Source organism: Notechis scutatus, chromosome 3, assembly GCF_049901735.1.
Source record: "Notechis scutatus isolate UNSWTSFEM ecotype Mainland chromosome 3, rNotScu1.2, whole genome shotgun sequence".
Lineage (NCBI taxonomy): Eukaryota > Metazoa > Chordata > Lepidosauria > Squamata > Elapidae > Notechis > Notechis scutatus.
The window spans coordinates 120,156,282-120,173,742 of NC_142011.1; the positions used below are offsets into that span (position 1 = coordinate 120,156,282).

The 17,461-nt window shown below is 38.3% G+C and overlaps 1 protein-coding gene across 4 annotated transcripts in view; it reads right to left on the minus strand.

Moving 5' to 3' along the window:
* ADCY2 (adenylate cyclase 2) overlaps positions 1 to 17,461 on the minus strand; it is a 156,592-nt gene that overhangs the window by 92,009 nt on the left and 47,122 nt on the right. For all 4 annotated transcript variants that reach the window (XR_015748762.1, XM_087961099.1, XM_087961100.1 and 1 more), the window contains exon 3: positions 13,155 to 13,316. Coding sequence is in view for 3 of the 4 variants with exons in the window: in XM_087961099.1 (XP_087817225.1) it covers positions 13,155 to 13,316 (162 nt within the window). In the remaining variant the exon portion in view is untranslated. The remainder of the gene's footprint in view (positions 1 to 13,154; positions 13,317 to 17,461) is intronic.

A 17,461-nucleotide genomic window follows, 5' to 3' on the forward strand; every position in this document is an offset into this window, starting at 1 on the left:
AAACGTCCAAACGCCATCTTATTTGGTCTAGAGGACATCAATGATAATGATGACATCACAACTGTCTGAAACATCATCAGTGATTATCAAGCATCAACCATCTCTCCTGATGAAATACTTGACATTTCCCACATTGGCCGAGAGCTCAAAAACAGAGACGGCTCTGTGGCCCCATGCTTCTGCAGGGTCATTTGCAAAAATGAATCAACCAAACGTAAATTCATTTACACTATAAATTCACTTGCCAAAACCAACACCAACCATAAGAACCTCCGTTGTCACCCTGACCTAACCATATAGCGACGTGCCCTCTCCCGTGTACACCGCACTGAACTCAAAAAACGTCTAGACAATGGAGAGAAGGACCTGTACATTGACTACCATGCTGACTGTATCAAAAGTAAGTCACACAACCCGCAACTCAGCTTTAACTTTCAACCACAACCCTACCTCAACCAATCCACCATCACCCAAGACTAGGCACGCACGCCCCTAACTACCTCAATTCCAACTACAGCTGGCCTTAAATGCAAGCTACTCAATGCAAGAAGCCTTGCGAATAAAATACCTGAATTTCTCCTCTTACTAAATATGGCTAAATTCGACATCATATTTGTCTGTGAAACGTGGCTCAACGCATCTCTCCCTGATTCCATTACCACAGTAAGAGACTATCATGTTTACCGATCAGATCGTGAAATTCGTAGAGGAGGTGGTGTTGCTATCTTCTATAAAAAGTCCTTACATCTAAAAAACATCCAAGTTACCCAGGAGCTTGCTCTTCCTGAGACCATCATCTGTGAACTATCCTTAAATATCACATTTCGATTCTTACTAAGTTACAGAGCAGCTGATTATGACATCGAACATGTAAACAAGCTAAATACACTACTAACATGGGCAGCATCCTGCCCACACGCTTTTATCTTTCTTGGTGACTTCAATCTACCTCATATTGACTGGACCCTAAATGAATGTACAACTGAACCCATACACGCAACCTTCTACAATGCTGTTACAAATCTGGGACTGGAACAACTAGTAACCAACAACACTAGACTAAACAACTGCCTCGATCTCATCTTCTGCAATAGTTTGAATTTAATTTACGGAATACAAACTAAAGAATCCTTTTCCAGCAGTGACCACAATATGATTGACTTTTGTGTCAACATACGCCCACACAAAAATCATCACAATGACATAATCCCCAATTATAACTTCAAAAAAGGCAACAATGATCTTATAGACAACGATCTCTCATCCCTTGATTGGCAATCTCTATTCACTGGATGCAATACTGTTGAAGACCATTACAACATATTTTTACTTGAAGTCAAAAGAGTCATCAAACTATATGTACCAACAACAACTCCCAAAACAAAACAAAAAACAGATTACCCATAACAATAAGGAAACTTCAATCCAAAAAGAGATCACTCTGGCGGAAAAACAAATCTGGTCACGTTGCCAACTTCAAAAGCCAATACAAAAATTTATGTCACCAGATAAAGACTGAATGCACCAATTATCACATTAAACAAGAGGAAAACCTTCTATGCACCAATTCCACCCCCGCTTTTTACAATTTTATAAACAACAAACTAAAAGACTCAAGGTCCATCCCTGATAGAACCTAATGGTAAATACTGCAACGACGACACCATTAAAGCCAACATCTTTAACACAATCTTCGGCTCAGTATTTGTAAACAGCAGTGGATCATGCCCAGTATTTCCTAGCTGAACCACAGACAACTACAATGATCTAATACATATTGATTTTACAGAAGACAATGTTGAAAAAGTACATTATGTGCCTAAGTATGGTGTATAAAATCATACATTGCAATGTCCTAGCTGTCAATGAATACTTCAGCTTCAACCATAACAACACAAGAGCACACAATAGATACAAACTCAAGATAAACCGCACCAAACTTGATTGCAGGAAATACGACTTCAGCAACAGAGTGGTCAATGTCTGGAATACTCTACCTGACTCTGTGGTTTCTTCCGCAAATCCCCAAAAACTTTAACCTTAGACTGTTGACCTCACCCCTTTCCTAAGAGGTCTGTAGGGGGCGTGCATAAGCGCACCAACGTGCCTACCATCCCTGTCCTATTGTTTCTTTTATTTTTCTTATATGTACTCATTTCATGTATTCATAACTATGTATATACTTATACCTATTATCTTGTAAGCAATTGACAAATCAAATCAAATAAATAAATAAATAAATTTGTAGTTTTTTTCCTCCACTGATCTCCCAATGCTGGTAGCATTTTTCAGCTTTTTTATTTCTCAAACCATACTGTCTCACTATTTCTTCTTAGTTCAAATCTTCAAATGAGCTGTCTTGTTTAGTTTTAGTCCTGGTGATTTTACAGCATCCTCATTTGCTGTTTCTTTTTATTTAATTTCCCTCCAAAGCAGCTGTCAGCTGATTGATGACACAGTTTGGGGATTTAGCTTTCAATTCTTTCTTAACTATTTTACTGGTCCTTAAGCCCACACAGTTTTATCTCTTTAGGACATCTTCTGACTAGCCTTTAGTTAAATTATTGTGTCCTCAATAGTTGCCCCTCACTTGACTGATACTTAAACTAAATGCTACCTTCTTACTGCTTCAGAAAAATTTAAACCAACATTAACAGTAAAAATGCTAGACAGGGTGAAATAACAACAAAAATCAAACACTGAAAAATCACAATGGGTATTCTAATGAGTGTAGATAACTAATTAACAATTATACTTGTTAAGCCTATATGCCACCAACTCCCATTACACTATTTCTACAAAGCTTGAAAAAATTATCTAGTACCCCTGGATCTCTGAACTCATAGGGAGAACTGCTAGATGGCAGCTAGATTGATGGAGGTGGTCTTTTAGATGTAGCCTATAACTTTTATTGTCCTGAGACACTGTCATACAGAAACCTCCCATCTGCTTAGGTTGGTAACTGCTGGATCTTATAATATTCCTGCAAATAATTAGTGCTCCCTTTTCATTAGGTGAAGAGAGAAGATTGTTTCCTTAGGGAAAAATTCAGCAACGAAGTTGAGTGAAATTATAATTAGCTATGCTTCTACACAACCAATGCTAAGCATCTGTTAGAATTGCAATTCAAAGTTCTCTCCCTCCCTCTCCACTTTATCTGGTAAATCACTTAGCTAATTCTGAAATTTAGCTTTGAATACATTTCTATGTGAGTCATCTGATAAGGTGCATGATACAAAGCAGCATGACATTTAATTGAAGCTCTTAGGCTGGAAACCTATCTAAACTTATTTGGGAGTAAGATCCATTCGAGATAACATGACCTGTTTCTGGGCAAATATTCTTAAGATTTCCTCTGCCTCTTTTGAGGTTCTAAGTTTTAAATTCTGTAGCCCAAACAGACATCTTTGTACATCTAAGAATAAGAGGGATGTGTTAATCCGCCTCCTGCCAGTAATGAAATTGTGCAACCTTAAAATGCTATAGCAGATTTGAATTAGCCCAGATTTGGGGGGGGAATCACATTTTAATGTTCCCCATCGCAATTCTTTATAATAATGTATCTGTATTATGTGCCTGTCCTTCCTTTCCTCTCACATGACAAATTCTAAATTTAGCATTTGGGATGCTACATTTCAATTAGGAGGTAAAAAACAGTAAAACATGACAGCTAGCCAGCCACATGTGTGTGCACTGCGCACACACACACACCAGAGGTGGTATTCAGCAAGTTCTGACCAGTTCTGGAGAACCGGTAGCAGAAATTTTGAGTAGTTCGGAGAACCGGCAAATACCACCTCTGACTGGAAATTTTACAGTATCCTTCTCCTGCCACGCCCACCAAGCCACGCCCACAGAACAGGTAGTAAAAAAACCTGAATCCCACCACTGACACACACGTATACAACCAGCCATTTTATTCACTGGAGTCCATCCCATTGCCTTTAGGAAATCATATATGTTTATTTTCATTACATTCTCCTGACTCCTTGGATAAGTCAAAAGCCTGGCCAGGACACTTTAAATTCTGATCAGAATAATAAACAGAACTAATAATACAGGCATACTAACATGGAGAGATGTTTTTTTTTTTAAAGAGGAAACATGTGCCTGTGCCCCCTGATATATTTAAAAACTAGATATTGTAGACAAATACTTCAGATAAAATACTTTTCTCCAAGACATTTACTGACTGATTGGTAAGATTTGTATGGCTGCACAAGTCAAACATGATTCTGGGTGACATTAATAAAAGACCATAAATTACAAATGTAAAACAGAAAAACAACACATGGTATTAAAAAACCAACTAAAACAATAAAATGGCAATCAGAACTAAAAATACTATTACTCAATCAATAGAGATTTTATTCATCCTGTCCCCAAAACATGGAGAAAAAACTAGATTTTCTGAGGATGTGATTATTCTTCAATGCATGAGTATTCTCCTACAAATACGCATCTGTAAACAGATAATGAGAAAATGATTTTACTATGTGGTCTCTGCCTATAATTTGTATGGGGTAGAAGGTCCAGAGAAGACTTTGCTGCTGTGCGTTGTTCATGACAAAACAAAATTATACAAATTTTCTTATTCTTCCTTGTTCTTTCACTACCATGCACCATCCCCAACTCCAATTTGACAAAACTTAGAAGATGCTTTCAAGTTCGTAGGACAAAAAACTACCTAGCCAGAAGCATCCCAAGTCTGAAGCTAATGAATGAGAAATCTGCACTCTGAGAGTGCTGGGCCAATATAAACACTCCAGTTACACAAAAAGAGAGTGACAATGTTTTCCCCACCATTTCTTAGCAGCTGTCTCTTCTGTTCTGGTTAATTTGGCACTCCCACAATTCTAGATTGAGGCAAGATAAATAATACATTTAGGCACATATCTACACAGCATGAGCTGAACTGCTGCTCATTAAACTCAACATGCATGTTGATGTTTGCTCAAGGAAAAAAACTATTTTGCCAAACAAACCACTCAAACCACTCATATCCATTTTAAATTAGAATAATGAGCACAGATTAAAAGGAACTCTTGTGGTACACAGTGGGGACTGAAGAAGGAAGATTAAACAAGAAATTGATTTGGGAGGATTTTTGCATTAAAAGCTATGAAACAATTAGTTAATATTCTGGTTACAAATTACTTTTGAAAAAAACTGTCCTCCCTCCCTCCCTCAGTGTGTGTATGTGGTTGTGGCTTTATATATATTAAAGAAAGATGGTCACACAAGATAATTTCTTCATAATGAATGGATGTTCCTATATTCATTGATTTTTTTTTATATTATTGTGTAAAACTAGCCCTTGAGACTATGACTATGGACATAAAAGAAGCACTTCTGCATGTTAAACATACAGCACCTTAATATTCCATAATATGAAATTAGTGAATTGCAATTATTAATTCTAATTAGTGAATAGCAAGAAAAATGAGTAGTATATAATTGGGGACAGTCCTGTAGTACTAAATTCAACTCATTTTCTGCTCTATTGATTTTAACTACCAACAATAAAAACAATAGTTGTCTTTGGAAGTATGTCCTTCTGGGTAACTCCATCTTATTTTGTTTCACTATTATTCACTATTATGATGAAGCCAACATAATAGTGTGCTTTTAGATTTTAGTTTAGATGAAAAATAGAAATTACCTCAAAGAGTGTTGTTCCTTTCTTCAGGCCTATTGAACATCCATAGGTCAGCACATAATCAGTTTTGGGCCCTAGAATATTGTATGCATGATTCTGATGTAAATATGTTGGATTTAATGATGAAAGGAAAATAAATTTGAATTTAAGAAGATCTGCTCTCTTCCCTGTTCTCAGTGACAGCCTTATAGATACACTAAAGCACAAAATCAACACAGAGTGACTAAAGCCAGGGGTGGGATTCTACCGGTTCTGACCAGTTCTATAGAACTGGTTGTTATGATTCTGTGCAGTTCGGAGAATCTTCAAGTCGTGCCCCTGGATGGCCCTGCCCCTCTCCGCCCACCCCTCCCCTTCCCGCCCAGTCAGCCCTTATTGTGCACGCGTGACATCGCACACATGCCCAACATCACTGACTTCATTCTTCCCCACCCAGTAACTCCTTAAAGTATTTCCTCCCCCGATTATTAGCTGTTCCGATGATCAGCTTTGCCGGGATCCTCCTCATTGTCTTACTGCTTCGCCCAAGGAGGCTTCCCTGAGGCACAGAGTTCTGTTTTTGCCTTCCTGGGCCCAGGAAAAACCCTTCCCAGGAGGTTCCCTGAGGCCCAGGAGGCAAAAAAAACAAAAAACGGGGGGCGTTGCTGCAAAAAAAAAAAAAAGAAGCCACGCCCACAGAACCAGTTGTTAAAAAATCCCAGCCCTGATTAAAGCTATACTTTTATTAAGATTAGCTTTAGTAAATGTTTTCAAGGCTGATTAAGTTATTCCTCTCCTTTTTTTTATATGAATCAAGGAGGTGTTACATGAGCTACTTCTAAATGTTATCATACTTCCCAAGATGTAAAGAATATTTCAGGCATCTTGCCAAGGTAATAGTTTTTGCATTTTTCTGTTAAGGTTAGCTACCTTACTCTCTTATATTATCCTAAGATTACTCTGCCATTTTAGAAGAAAGTTATTTGGGGGGAAAATCCTTCACAAATGGTGCATATTTGTGTGGGAGAAGGTATAAGCATGTCCCCCATCATATATATTAACAGATAACAGATAATCAGAGTTGGAAGGGACCTTATAGGTCATCTAGTCCAACCCCTTGCCCAAGCGGGAGACCCTACACCATTTCTGACAAATGGCAGTCCAATCTCTTCTTGAAAGTCTCAACTGATGGCGCTCCCACAACTTCCGAGGGCAAGCTGTTCCATTGGTTGATTGTTCTCACTGTCAGAAAGTTTCTTCTTATTTCCAGGTTAAATCTCTCCTTGTTCAGTTTCCATCCATTATTCCTTGTCTGGCCTACAGGTGCTTTAGAAAATAGCTTGACCCCTTCCTCTCTGTGGCAGCCCCTCAAATATTGGAAGACTGCTATCATGTCTCCCCTGGGTTCTTCTCTTCACTAGACTAGCCATGCCTAGTTCCTGTAACTGTTCTTCATGTTTTAGTCTCTAGTCCCCTAATCATTCTAGTTTGCTCTTCTCTGTACTTTTTCTAGAGTCTCAACATCTTTTTTATAATGTGGTGAACAAAACTGGACGCAGTACTCTTGGTATGGTCTTACTAAGACTTTATACAGTGATATTAGTACCTCACTTGATCTTGACTGTATCCCCCTGTTAATGCAATTTAGGATTGCATTAGCTTTTTTGGCTGCTGCTGCACACCGTTGGTTCATATCTAGCTGGTTGTCCACTAAGACTCCAAGATCCCTCTCACAGTTACTGCTATTGAGCCTGGTTTCACCCAGTCTATATGTGTACTTTTGGTTTTTCTTGCCTAAGTGTAGGACTTTACTTTTCTCTACATTGAATTTCATTTTGTTAGATATTGTGTGAACATGATGTTATGCTCATACCATTTGGTTCAGAAACATTAAATTATTCAATCTAAAAAAATGAATGTTGTAAGTGAAGGATTCCTGAATATATTTTGCTTCACGTGATAATGAATTACAGATAGCAAATTTAGTGATGATTAAAATTAGGCCTTTTAAAAGCAGAAGGACAACTATGAGTTTCCTTTTAAAAAACACTCTAAATTAAAACATGAACGTTGTGAGACCTTTGTTTGCTCATTGACTTGAACTTTCCATAGTCAGTGCAATGATAACAACATATGGAAAACTTCACACAATCTACCAGCTTGCTGTGTCATTTTCATATTATGTTCACTGAAGAACAGGACTGTCTCAGAGATTGAGAACATAGCTGGTACACAGTTCCTCATTTAACAGAAAAATGAAGTTAAGCACAAAACGTTTCCCCTTATAAAGTTCTTAAATAAAAAAACATGGCCATTTAACAAAATGTATTGGTTTTGCGTTGGCAAATTATCTTTTTTATCACTTTGTCTGGAAAGTGACAAATGCACAAAAAAATTGAATAGCTTAGTGTTTTAGGGAAAACAGGAGTGTTTATGGGAAAACAGATTCTCAGTCTTTTTAAAAAGTGAACTCATGCTAAATTAGATAAAAGAAATTTTAACTTCTTTGGAAACTAGTGCTTTATTCTGTCTTGGTTTTATCGATGCCTCAATATCACACATCTTTGAAACACAGATACATTACAGCACAAGCTAAAGTGTTCTAAGCTATAACTTTCTTCTGTACATCTCTGAATTAATTGTCTCTATGGTAGGACCGCACTTGGCATGAAAGTGAACATTAATTTCCCTCCTAGCTCCAAAGCCCTTTCATTTGTTTGCTACCCAAATTGACTGTTGGTTTAATGCCATTTTGTTTTCATATTGACTTTTACTATCAAGGGAAAAACAATGTGATTTGTTCTCATCCTCAACTAGATGTGTAGTAAGAAAGTCTAATTCCAAGTCGCAAATACCAACAAATATGCTATTTAGATAAATGGAATATCTTCTGCATTTCCTGCTCCAGAAACACTTTTATACACTTCCTACTTAATTCCAAAATTGCTTTATGGATACTTTTTTCTAGGTTAGACATTTTTGTTCATTAATTCTCTTTTAACATTTTCTGGTTCTCCAATAGATCACAGAGAAAACAGTTTGCCTCTGGAGTGCCTGTATTCATGCATGATACTGAGGGATCCTTGTTGGATGACATGAGAAGCCAAATAAACAACTGTCTTAGACCTCTCTGGGGAACCAGTTCCTCTTGTTCCATGAAGGTAAATCTCTGCCAGGAACATAGAACTCTCTTAAACTCTCCTTTAAAATCTCACTGGCCAGCTATTCTGCAGGAAAGATAAGCTAAATCCAATATATTATTATTATTGAAACAGCTAATCAGTAAGAAGTTTTAACTTATTATTTTATTTATTTATTGAAACAATTTATATGGCCACCTATTTCACCAAGGTATCTCTAGATAATATAGAAAAATTAAAACAAAAAGTAGCACAGTCACAAAATCAATATTCAAAACCATGCAGTCATGAATGTTCAGAGTTAAAAAAAAAATCTTCTTCCAATCATTAAAATAAAACAGACAGATAAGGGCTTGCTTAACCTCCCAGGACAAATACCTGTGAGCACATCCAGATCTTTAATACTTTATGAAAGATGAACAGAGTGAGTGGCATTTGGTTCTCTGTGACAGCACTCTTCCATGGGGAAGTGACAGGAAAGATATGACCCCTAGGTCCCACAAGATGAAACTGGCTAATAGGACCTGGGGCTTGCCAACCCATCGATTCTGGTATGGTGAGCAGAAATAGAACCACAAATAACCTAACCCTTTGCCACGTAACCAGCATATTAAATTACATCCAGAAATCTAGTGAGAACTACTACAGCTTATAGAACAAAGATGTTACATAGTTATCGTGTAACATTCATAGCCTCAGTCCATTGGATTGAGCTTAAGAACCAAATACACATAGCTCTCACTTAGCAGCCAATAATTCAGCAACCATTCAAAGTTACAATAACGCTGAATGAGCAGCCTTATGTTGTGGCCATCACAGCATCCCTACAGTCACATGATTGTGATTTGATTTTGATCAGCTTAGCAACATGAGTACATTTACAAGAACTTCAGTCTCCTGAGCTGACATGATCTCCATTTGTAACTTTCACTGCCAGTTTCAGATAAGCATTTTGCTTAATGTCTGCATCACTTATCAATGGTGTTCATGATCATTAACCGAGAGTACTTGTATAAAATTTTCCCTGCTCATCTGGCCTAGGATGAGGTCAAGGTGGGTGCCTGCTCTCCCATTTCTCTAATGTCAAAAATATTTTTTTATATAAATGAACAGGAATTCCCTCATGTAGATTACAAGAAAAATGTATAAGTATTTTACCATTTTTAAAATTATTATTTTTGCCTTTGAGTAAACCTTGATTCCTGGTAACTATTCTCTGCAATATGCAACTTTTTCAGAAGTTATTTGCCCTTGCCTGCTTCCTAGGGCTAAGAGAGGGTACCTGGCTCAAGGTCACCCAACTGGCTTTGTGCTTACTCATGGACTAGTACTCATGGACTTCCAGCCTGGTACTTTAACCACCACATCAAACTGGCTCTGTTTACTAAATTGCTCAGTAGGTATTCAATTTGATTATGTAAATTTACTGTTCCTAATTAATATAAAGTTTACTTATACAGCATATTTTAATATCTGTCCATATTTAAACATATTAGCAATTTTTAATATACAGATTTCTATATGCTCATGTCTAAACACACTACAAGTTCTGTTTTTCCAACAGATATTTAAGCTCATCACAAGAAACTTTGTGGCGCTCTGCTGGGTTCCTGATAGCTGAAATACACTAATTTTTAATGGATTGAAGGTTTTTTTAAGTTATTCTGACAGCTTAATTTTAGTGCTAAACTAGAACTGCTGCATATAATTTCATGGCTAATCTTTGAAATCCATTAAAGAAAAGTAGCAAAAGAGGCAAGGCAATGTGGATTTGGATCCTGCTATTCGGACTGAGAGAGGACCTCTTATTATCAGTGAGTGGTTCTATCTGAATTCTACAATCCTAGTCCAAATCTTCTTTACCTTCATTTGGGTTCAATTTAGTACATTAAAAAAATCTCCATAAGTGTCCAGTATGTGATTAACAACTATTTTGATTCTTTCTAGCTTCATAAATTTATTAAGCCATTATTTGGGTTTACAAATAACAGATTGGGTGCATGAAACACACTGAGTTAAAATGAAATAAATCACATACTGTAAATATTAATTAGGATGATGGCCTATATTATCCGTAAGCTTAGGGGTCCCATATCAGTAGAAATCTGTACAAATCTGTATTAGATGAAAGTAAAGAGATTCAAAAATAATTAAATTTATATGGGAGGAACAAATACCCAGAATGTTTCTTTTAACACTACATATGTTAGCAATGGTTTTAATTATTCTGATTTTTAAAAATGCCTTTGGTATATTTGCTAACTTTAACAGTCTATGAATAAGACACTGATCTTTTATGGTGTGGGCTCAACTTGAAAGTTTTGACCTGAAATCCCTCTGAGGGAAACTAATCATCTTCAACTGTGGTTAGGTTGCTTGAGAGATCCAATCATACCTAAAGGCAAAATAGATTACCTGCTTCCAGTTGAAGCTGATTTGAAACAATTAGGGCCAGCCTTGTGAATCACTGAAGCAGAGTGGAAGGTTTTGCAGTTGTAGGAACCTTTCATATTTAGTTCATTTCTTAAAGCACACTAGCAGTTTCCTCCCAGCACATTGGAGGGGGGAGGGGAGAGGTATTATTATTTTATTCTACCGCAATTACAATTTCTTGCAGATAAGAAGTATGCTGTGAAAAACATACCACTCTTCCTAAGGGCTAGAAAACCAAATGTGGATTTTTGAAACAGAGAAAACAGCCCATCACTAAGTAAGATGGGTCTCTACTGAATGGAATAATTGTATATATTACTTTTTCCTGATTGGATTTACTTTTTCTAAGGGTAGTAATCAGCTGTTAGAAGTAAAAATAGCATACAGTATAGAAAACCAGATTGACAGTAATGTCAGTGCTTCTTCTTTTCTCTTTTAAGTAGGCACTGTATTACAAGGGAGCTAAATGAGCATCTAGAAGGAGGTAAAAGGTCAACTGTCCTTCAGGTTGGTGATGTCATAGATACATCCCTCTAGCACAGAGGTATCCAACGTTTGCAACTTTAAGATTTGTGGACTCCAACTCCCAGAATTCCTCAGCCAGCCATGTAGGCTGGGAAATTCTGGGAGTTGAAGTCTACAAGTCTTAATGTTGCCAGGGTTGACATCCATTCTTTAGCAGTACCAAGGGGATTCTTAGGCTTTCTTAGGCAACATCCAGGTATTAAGCAGGCTCAACCCAGTTTAATTTCTAAGCCAAGACAAGTTTGACTAGAAGCTGTCACACACAAGATGAGAAAGATTTTAGAAGAGACTTCTGTCAGTTTATCTGCAGATAAGACTTATGACAGCTAATTTCCCATTATGTCTGTCATGTGCCCTTTGTAATAGGAAATGGTCCATAATATGAATATACACAATATGTATCTATATGACAGTTGCCCAGACTTCCAGTTGCCCCAGACAATCTTGTGGGACATCAACTTATAGTATCACAAATCTTTGTAGGGTGATGCCAGTTCAGAAAATTCATGAAATTATATCCTCAATTGTCCAATTATCAAGTAGAAACAAAACATAAACTGTATTGCATTATCTTTTTTACTGGATTGGTTTGTAGGATTGTGGAGGATGGGTGGCATTGGTTTTCAGAGTCATGTTGGTGAGGAAAGTATACGTTTGAAAATTAAATAAAATCAGCACACTCACAACAAATAGGAGAGATATTCTGGTAAGAAGAAGTATCAGTTGTTCTACATAGGATTTCTCAAATAACAAGAATGCCATTTCAGCATAGCTGATACCTTCACCACATACAGTTATTGTGGCAATTTCTGTGCTGGGGCCTGCTGACTGAGACAGCACAGGTTCAAAAATATATTTATTTATTCAATTTCTATAGCTGCCCAACTCAATCAAGTGACTCTGGGTTGCTTACAATTCTAAATATTTTTCTCCAAAAAAGAAAAGTCCTGAAAATAATTACTATGTTTTATTTAGATTACCTTTCCTCATCTTAAACACACAACAAAAATTAAACCATATATAGTACTCTCTGCAATCATGAATGAAGATTTCACTTGGGAAAAACAGGCCCCTCTGATCCCTATCTTGAAATCGCTACTGCCAATACTGCTTGGAAGTCTCCTTGAAGTGTTCAGAACCTTTACTTGCCCAGAAGTTATTTTTGTTGGCAAAGTTAATAAAGTTTAGTGCCTTCTCATATAATTTGCATAAAGCAATATTTCCTAACGGATCCAGGAGATGCATAGAGTTCCTATGAAATTTAGGACTAGGATATTTCAATATAAACAGATGTAGAATTCTAAGATATGATGTTTAGAAGTATAATAACGGATCCTCTCATGTTCCTAATTATATACTGCTGATATTTGCTGTCCAAGGTAATCATCAAATCATTCTGCATGTTGCTGAAAACCTACCTGCCAAATCAATTGTTCCTTCATGATGTCTGCGGATGATATACAGATGCTGAGCACAATGGTATGTGATGCAGAGGTTAGAACGCTGGCAATTATTGCATCCTGCATGTTGAAGGGCAGCATGGTATAGACGACAAAAATGATGAATAGGAAAAATGATACCTGTGCAAAGAAGACAAAAGCAACTCATATAAAAAAATAACTCAAAAACCCTTCAAAACTGCATTAGATAAAAGAGGAATGAGTCCAAAGTGTGATACACACTGCCTTGATATGCACCAAACGTATTTGTTTTGGCATGGCATGATATGCAAATCTGACAAATTTCATTAACCCAGATTTATGGCTTAAGCATAGAGTATGAACTGAGATAATCTGTCACATTCAACCTTAACATAGTTAACATAGTTAAACCAGGTCCAGTTTGTTTTCCTGGTAAGACTTGGTTTCTGGGAGAATTATGGAGAACCTCATAAATCATTTTAATAAGGGATATACAACCCAATTTCCATGTATTTTCAGATTTCTTTCTTTTTCTATATGTGCTTCACAAAGCAGGAGGGCCAATTCAGCAAGTGAAGTTTAGGTTAAGATGGTTTAGATTAAAAAGAGTTGAGGCTACTTTGGTATATGTGGTGGGTAGTTGCCTTGTCAGATGGAACCTATGCTTTGCATTTAGAATTGTAGGGTACAGGAGAGAAAGACTGAGAAAGGAATGGGGGCAGACTATATCATTCAGGTGGGTTGACCAAATCATCCAATTAGTGAGAGACAGAGGATATAAGGTGGGGACCTGGAAGTAGGCTGCTCACTGAGATGCAATTTCATGGTCTTCAAAAAAAAATTCCATTTTCTGGTCCTAGAATTCAGTACTGATCCCAAGTCACCAGATCCCCAGAAGTCCTGGCTCCTGGCTATTGCTATCAAATGTCAGGTTGGTCTGTAACAAAGCAATCCTTATATAGAATCATCCTGAATGTGATGGCTGATCTGGTGTACTACTAAGACCTGAATGAACCCAAAATTAAGGTAGTTTTCTCTTGGAGATAAAACCACCTGAATTTCAAGTGTGGCAATATAGCACATGTTCAGAAGGGAGAATGGCAACTGTCATCCATGAAGGCCTAATCCTTCCAGAGGTTCTGTGCTATAATTGATGGTAAAACTCTGTGGTTGAAGTGGAGTTGTAAGGATGAGTTAGATTTGTTACAGCTATACCAACCTCCTTACTGCACAGTGTCATTTTTGCCTGTTTCCATTGTTTTGTTTTTATTGTTATAAGGTCTTGCTATGTTATTGGGGATGTTTCACTGGTTGTTTTTAATTGTATACCTCCCATAGTTGACTAAGTTGGGCAGTTCTATACACTTGGGTAAATAAATAAACGTCTTCCTTGATATGACCAGCTCAGTATACTCAATCATTAAGGAGATTGTTGTCTGTTACAAATCGTACAGTGATTCGCAAAAACGTTGTTCTTCTTTTTAAAAAAAACAGATTTAAGTTAAATCCCCATATCATATGAATCAACACATTTATTTGTTGGTTGAAACTTTAGAAAATAAATACCATTCTCTGAATGATATACAAATAAATATTTAGGCAGCATTTACTGGCCAAGACATAAATAGCTGAATTCAAATAAACACTAAGCCACAAACAGCTGGGCTCACCCAGAGTTTTAAGACTTAAGCAAAACATATTATTGTCTAGTGAGATAAATCAAACCACAGTATCATAGTATTGGTACAAAAAAATCTGATATTTAAAGACTGGATAAATTGTGCAATGCAGTGCATGTATATTACCTTAACCAGACAGAACTGAGCAGCGCTTTGAACTTCTTTAGTCTGGAAAGATTTCAGTTGCAGGCTTCTGATAGTCACAGGCTTCATAGACCCACATACTCAATTAGAGTCTAGAATGGCATAATATGCATGCATGATCACCTCACTAGTGTTAGAGAAATAGGTCTGCGCCCAGACTTTAAGATAGTCGAATATTAAGTAGCTATTAAACCTTTAACTTCTAACTGTTAATTTCAAATGAGAGAAATTTGTCTAGTAATTACCTCTTTCTTTAAATTTAGGTCTAATTTCATTTTTTATGGCTCAGGATTTTAAGTTCTTGGATGGTTTTTAGCTGTTTTGTACTCTTCCTGTTTTGTATAGTTTTATATTGTTCACTTTTGTTGCCTCTGCTTCTAGTACATATTGTATGGGTCTTGTCTTTTTACAGTCTTAGTCAAATCTTATTTTGTAGGTATCTGGGTATTGGACCACGACAATAAAGATTTGATTTGATTTGATCCTAACCACTGCCCTGCACTAATTTTCCTGACAAGTAAGGTTACAGCTCAGAACATTTCTGTACTGGATAAAGGACCAAAATTCCTTCCACAAGCAGTTCAAATATAAGGGCCTTTAGGAATGGGCGTTGGTAAATTTACCTGAGAACACCCTTTCTATATATGCTGCTGGAGAGCCCAGGATGGGTTCAACTCCTCCTGATGACATCATCAAGCTGAGTCTGTCTTGTATAAAAGGTTCTGCCTGTGGGAGTTTCCCCAGCTTTGGTGAAGGTACTTGACAGACAGACAGTAAGTGTCTCTGAAAGCCAAACAGAATCTTTAACATTAACATTAACATTAACATATCTTACCATGGTCCGGATGAAATAAGGGAGGAGCTGGGCCTTCTAGAAACATATATAGAAAGGGTGTTCTCAGGTAAATTTACCAATGCCCATTCTCCTAAATGCTGCTGTGAGAGCCCAGGATGGGACATACCAAAGCCTGCATGTCCATGGGAGGGTCCTCGTCCAGCAAATCTCTCCGAAGTTGGAACCACTCGCTGAATCACCTGTCTGCCAAAAGCCGCACTCATGGAGGCATAGGAGTCCAGACAGTAATGACTGATGAACAGAGACGGGGAGGTCCACGTAGCCGCTCTGCAAATGTCTTCTAGGGGTGCCTGGGTGGCCCAGGCAGCTGAAGCTGAGGCACTCCTAGCAGAGTGTGCCGTTAGGTCCTGGGGTACTGGAAAGGCTCTGGCTTTGTAGGCCTGTGCGATGCATGCCTTGATCCACCTACTCAAGGTGGGAGGAGAGGCTTGTTCTCCCAATGGGAAGGGGAAAAGGACACAAACATGGCCTCAGTTTTCCTAAACGTTGAGGTACATCTAATGTAAATTCTAAATGCTCTTCTAACATCTAGGGTGTGCCACTTGTGCTCTAGGTCGTGGTGCGAAAGGGGACAGAAATCAGGTAACACTGTGTCCTGGGATCTGTGGAACACGGTATTAATCTTAGGTACAAAGGTAGGGTCTAGATGTCTTTCCTGACAGACAAGGCTGCCAGGACCAAAATCCTTCTGGAAGAGGTGATCGCTACCAGAAATGCCACCTTAGAAGAGAAAAACTGCAAGGGAATTGACCTCAGTGGTTCAAATGGGGCCTCAGTCACTGACTGCAGTACTTTAGAGAGTTCCCATGTTGGATATCAATGAACCACTGGAGGTTTCAGGTTTGTATCACCCTTCAGAAACCTGCGGACCGTGGGAGTCTAGACAAAGATTCCACTCCCCTCAAGGATAGAACAGAGGACAAGGCTGCAACCTGCCTCCACAGAGTGTTAGGTGAAAGTCCCTTGTCTAGGCTCTCTTGGACGAAGTCTAGCACCTGGGCAATTGAGGCCCCAGAAGGGGCAATGTCACACTCACAATACCATTTGCTGAAGCTTTCCATGTTATATCGTAGATGCAGTTGGTGGAGGGTCTCCTGAAGGCCTGGATAGTTCTTATTACTCTGGAAGAATAATTGTCCCGGATCAGAGATCCCCGCTCAATCTTCAGACAGACAGCCGAAGCCACTGGGGCTCTGGATGCAATATTGACCCGTGACTGAGCGACACTCTGTCTTCCAGTATCCTCCAAGGACTGGAGATGGAAAGGTTTACTAAGTCTGCAAACCATGACCTCCTGGGCCAGTGAGGGGCTACAAGTATAAGTTCTGCTCTTTCTGCCAACAGTTTCTGGATGACCCTCGGAATCAGGGGCAGAGGAGGAAAGGCATACTGGAGCTCCTGTGGCCAAGGGCTGCATAAAGCATTTGTTCCCTCCGCCCCCAGAACCACAACCTAGAGTAGAACCTTGGGAGTTGCGTGTTGTCCTGGGAAGCGAAGAGATCCACTGCTGGCCATCTAAAGTGCTCCAACATCTCCTGAAATAAATCGGGGTGGAAACGCCACTCTGCATGGTCAGTGGTGGCTCTGCTAAGCCAGTCAGCCTCAACATTGGCCACACCTGCGAT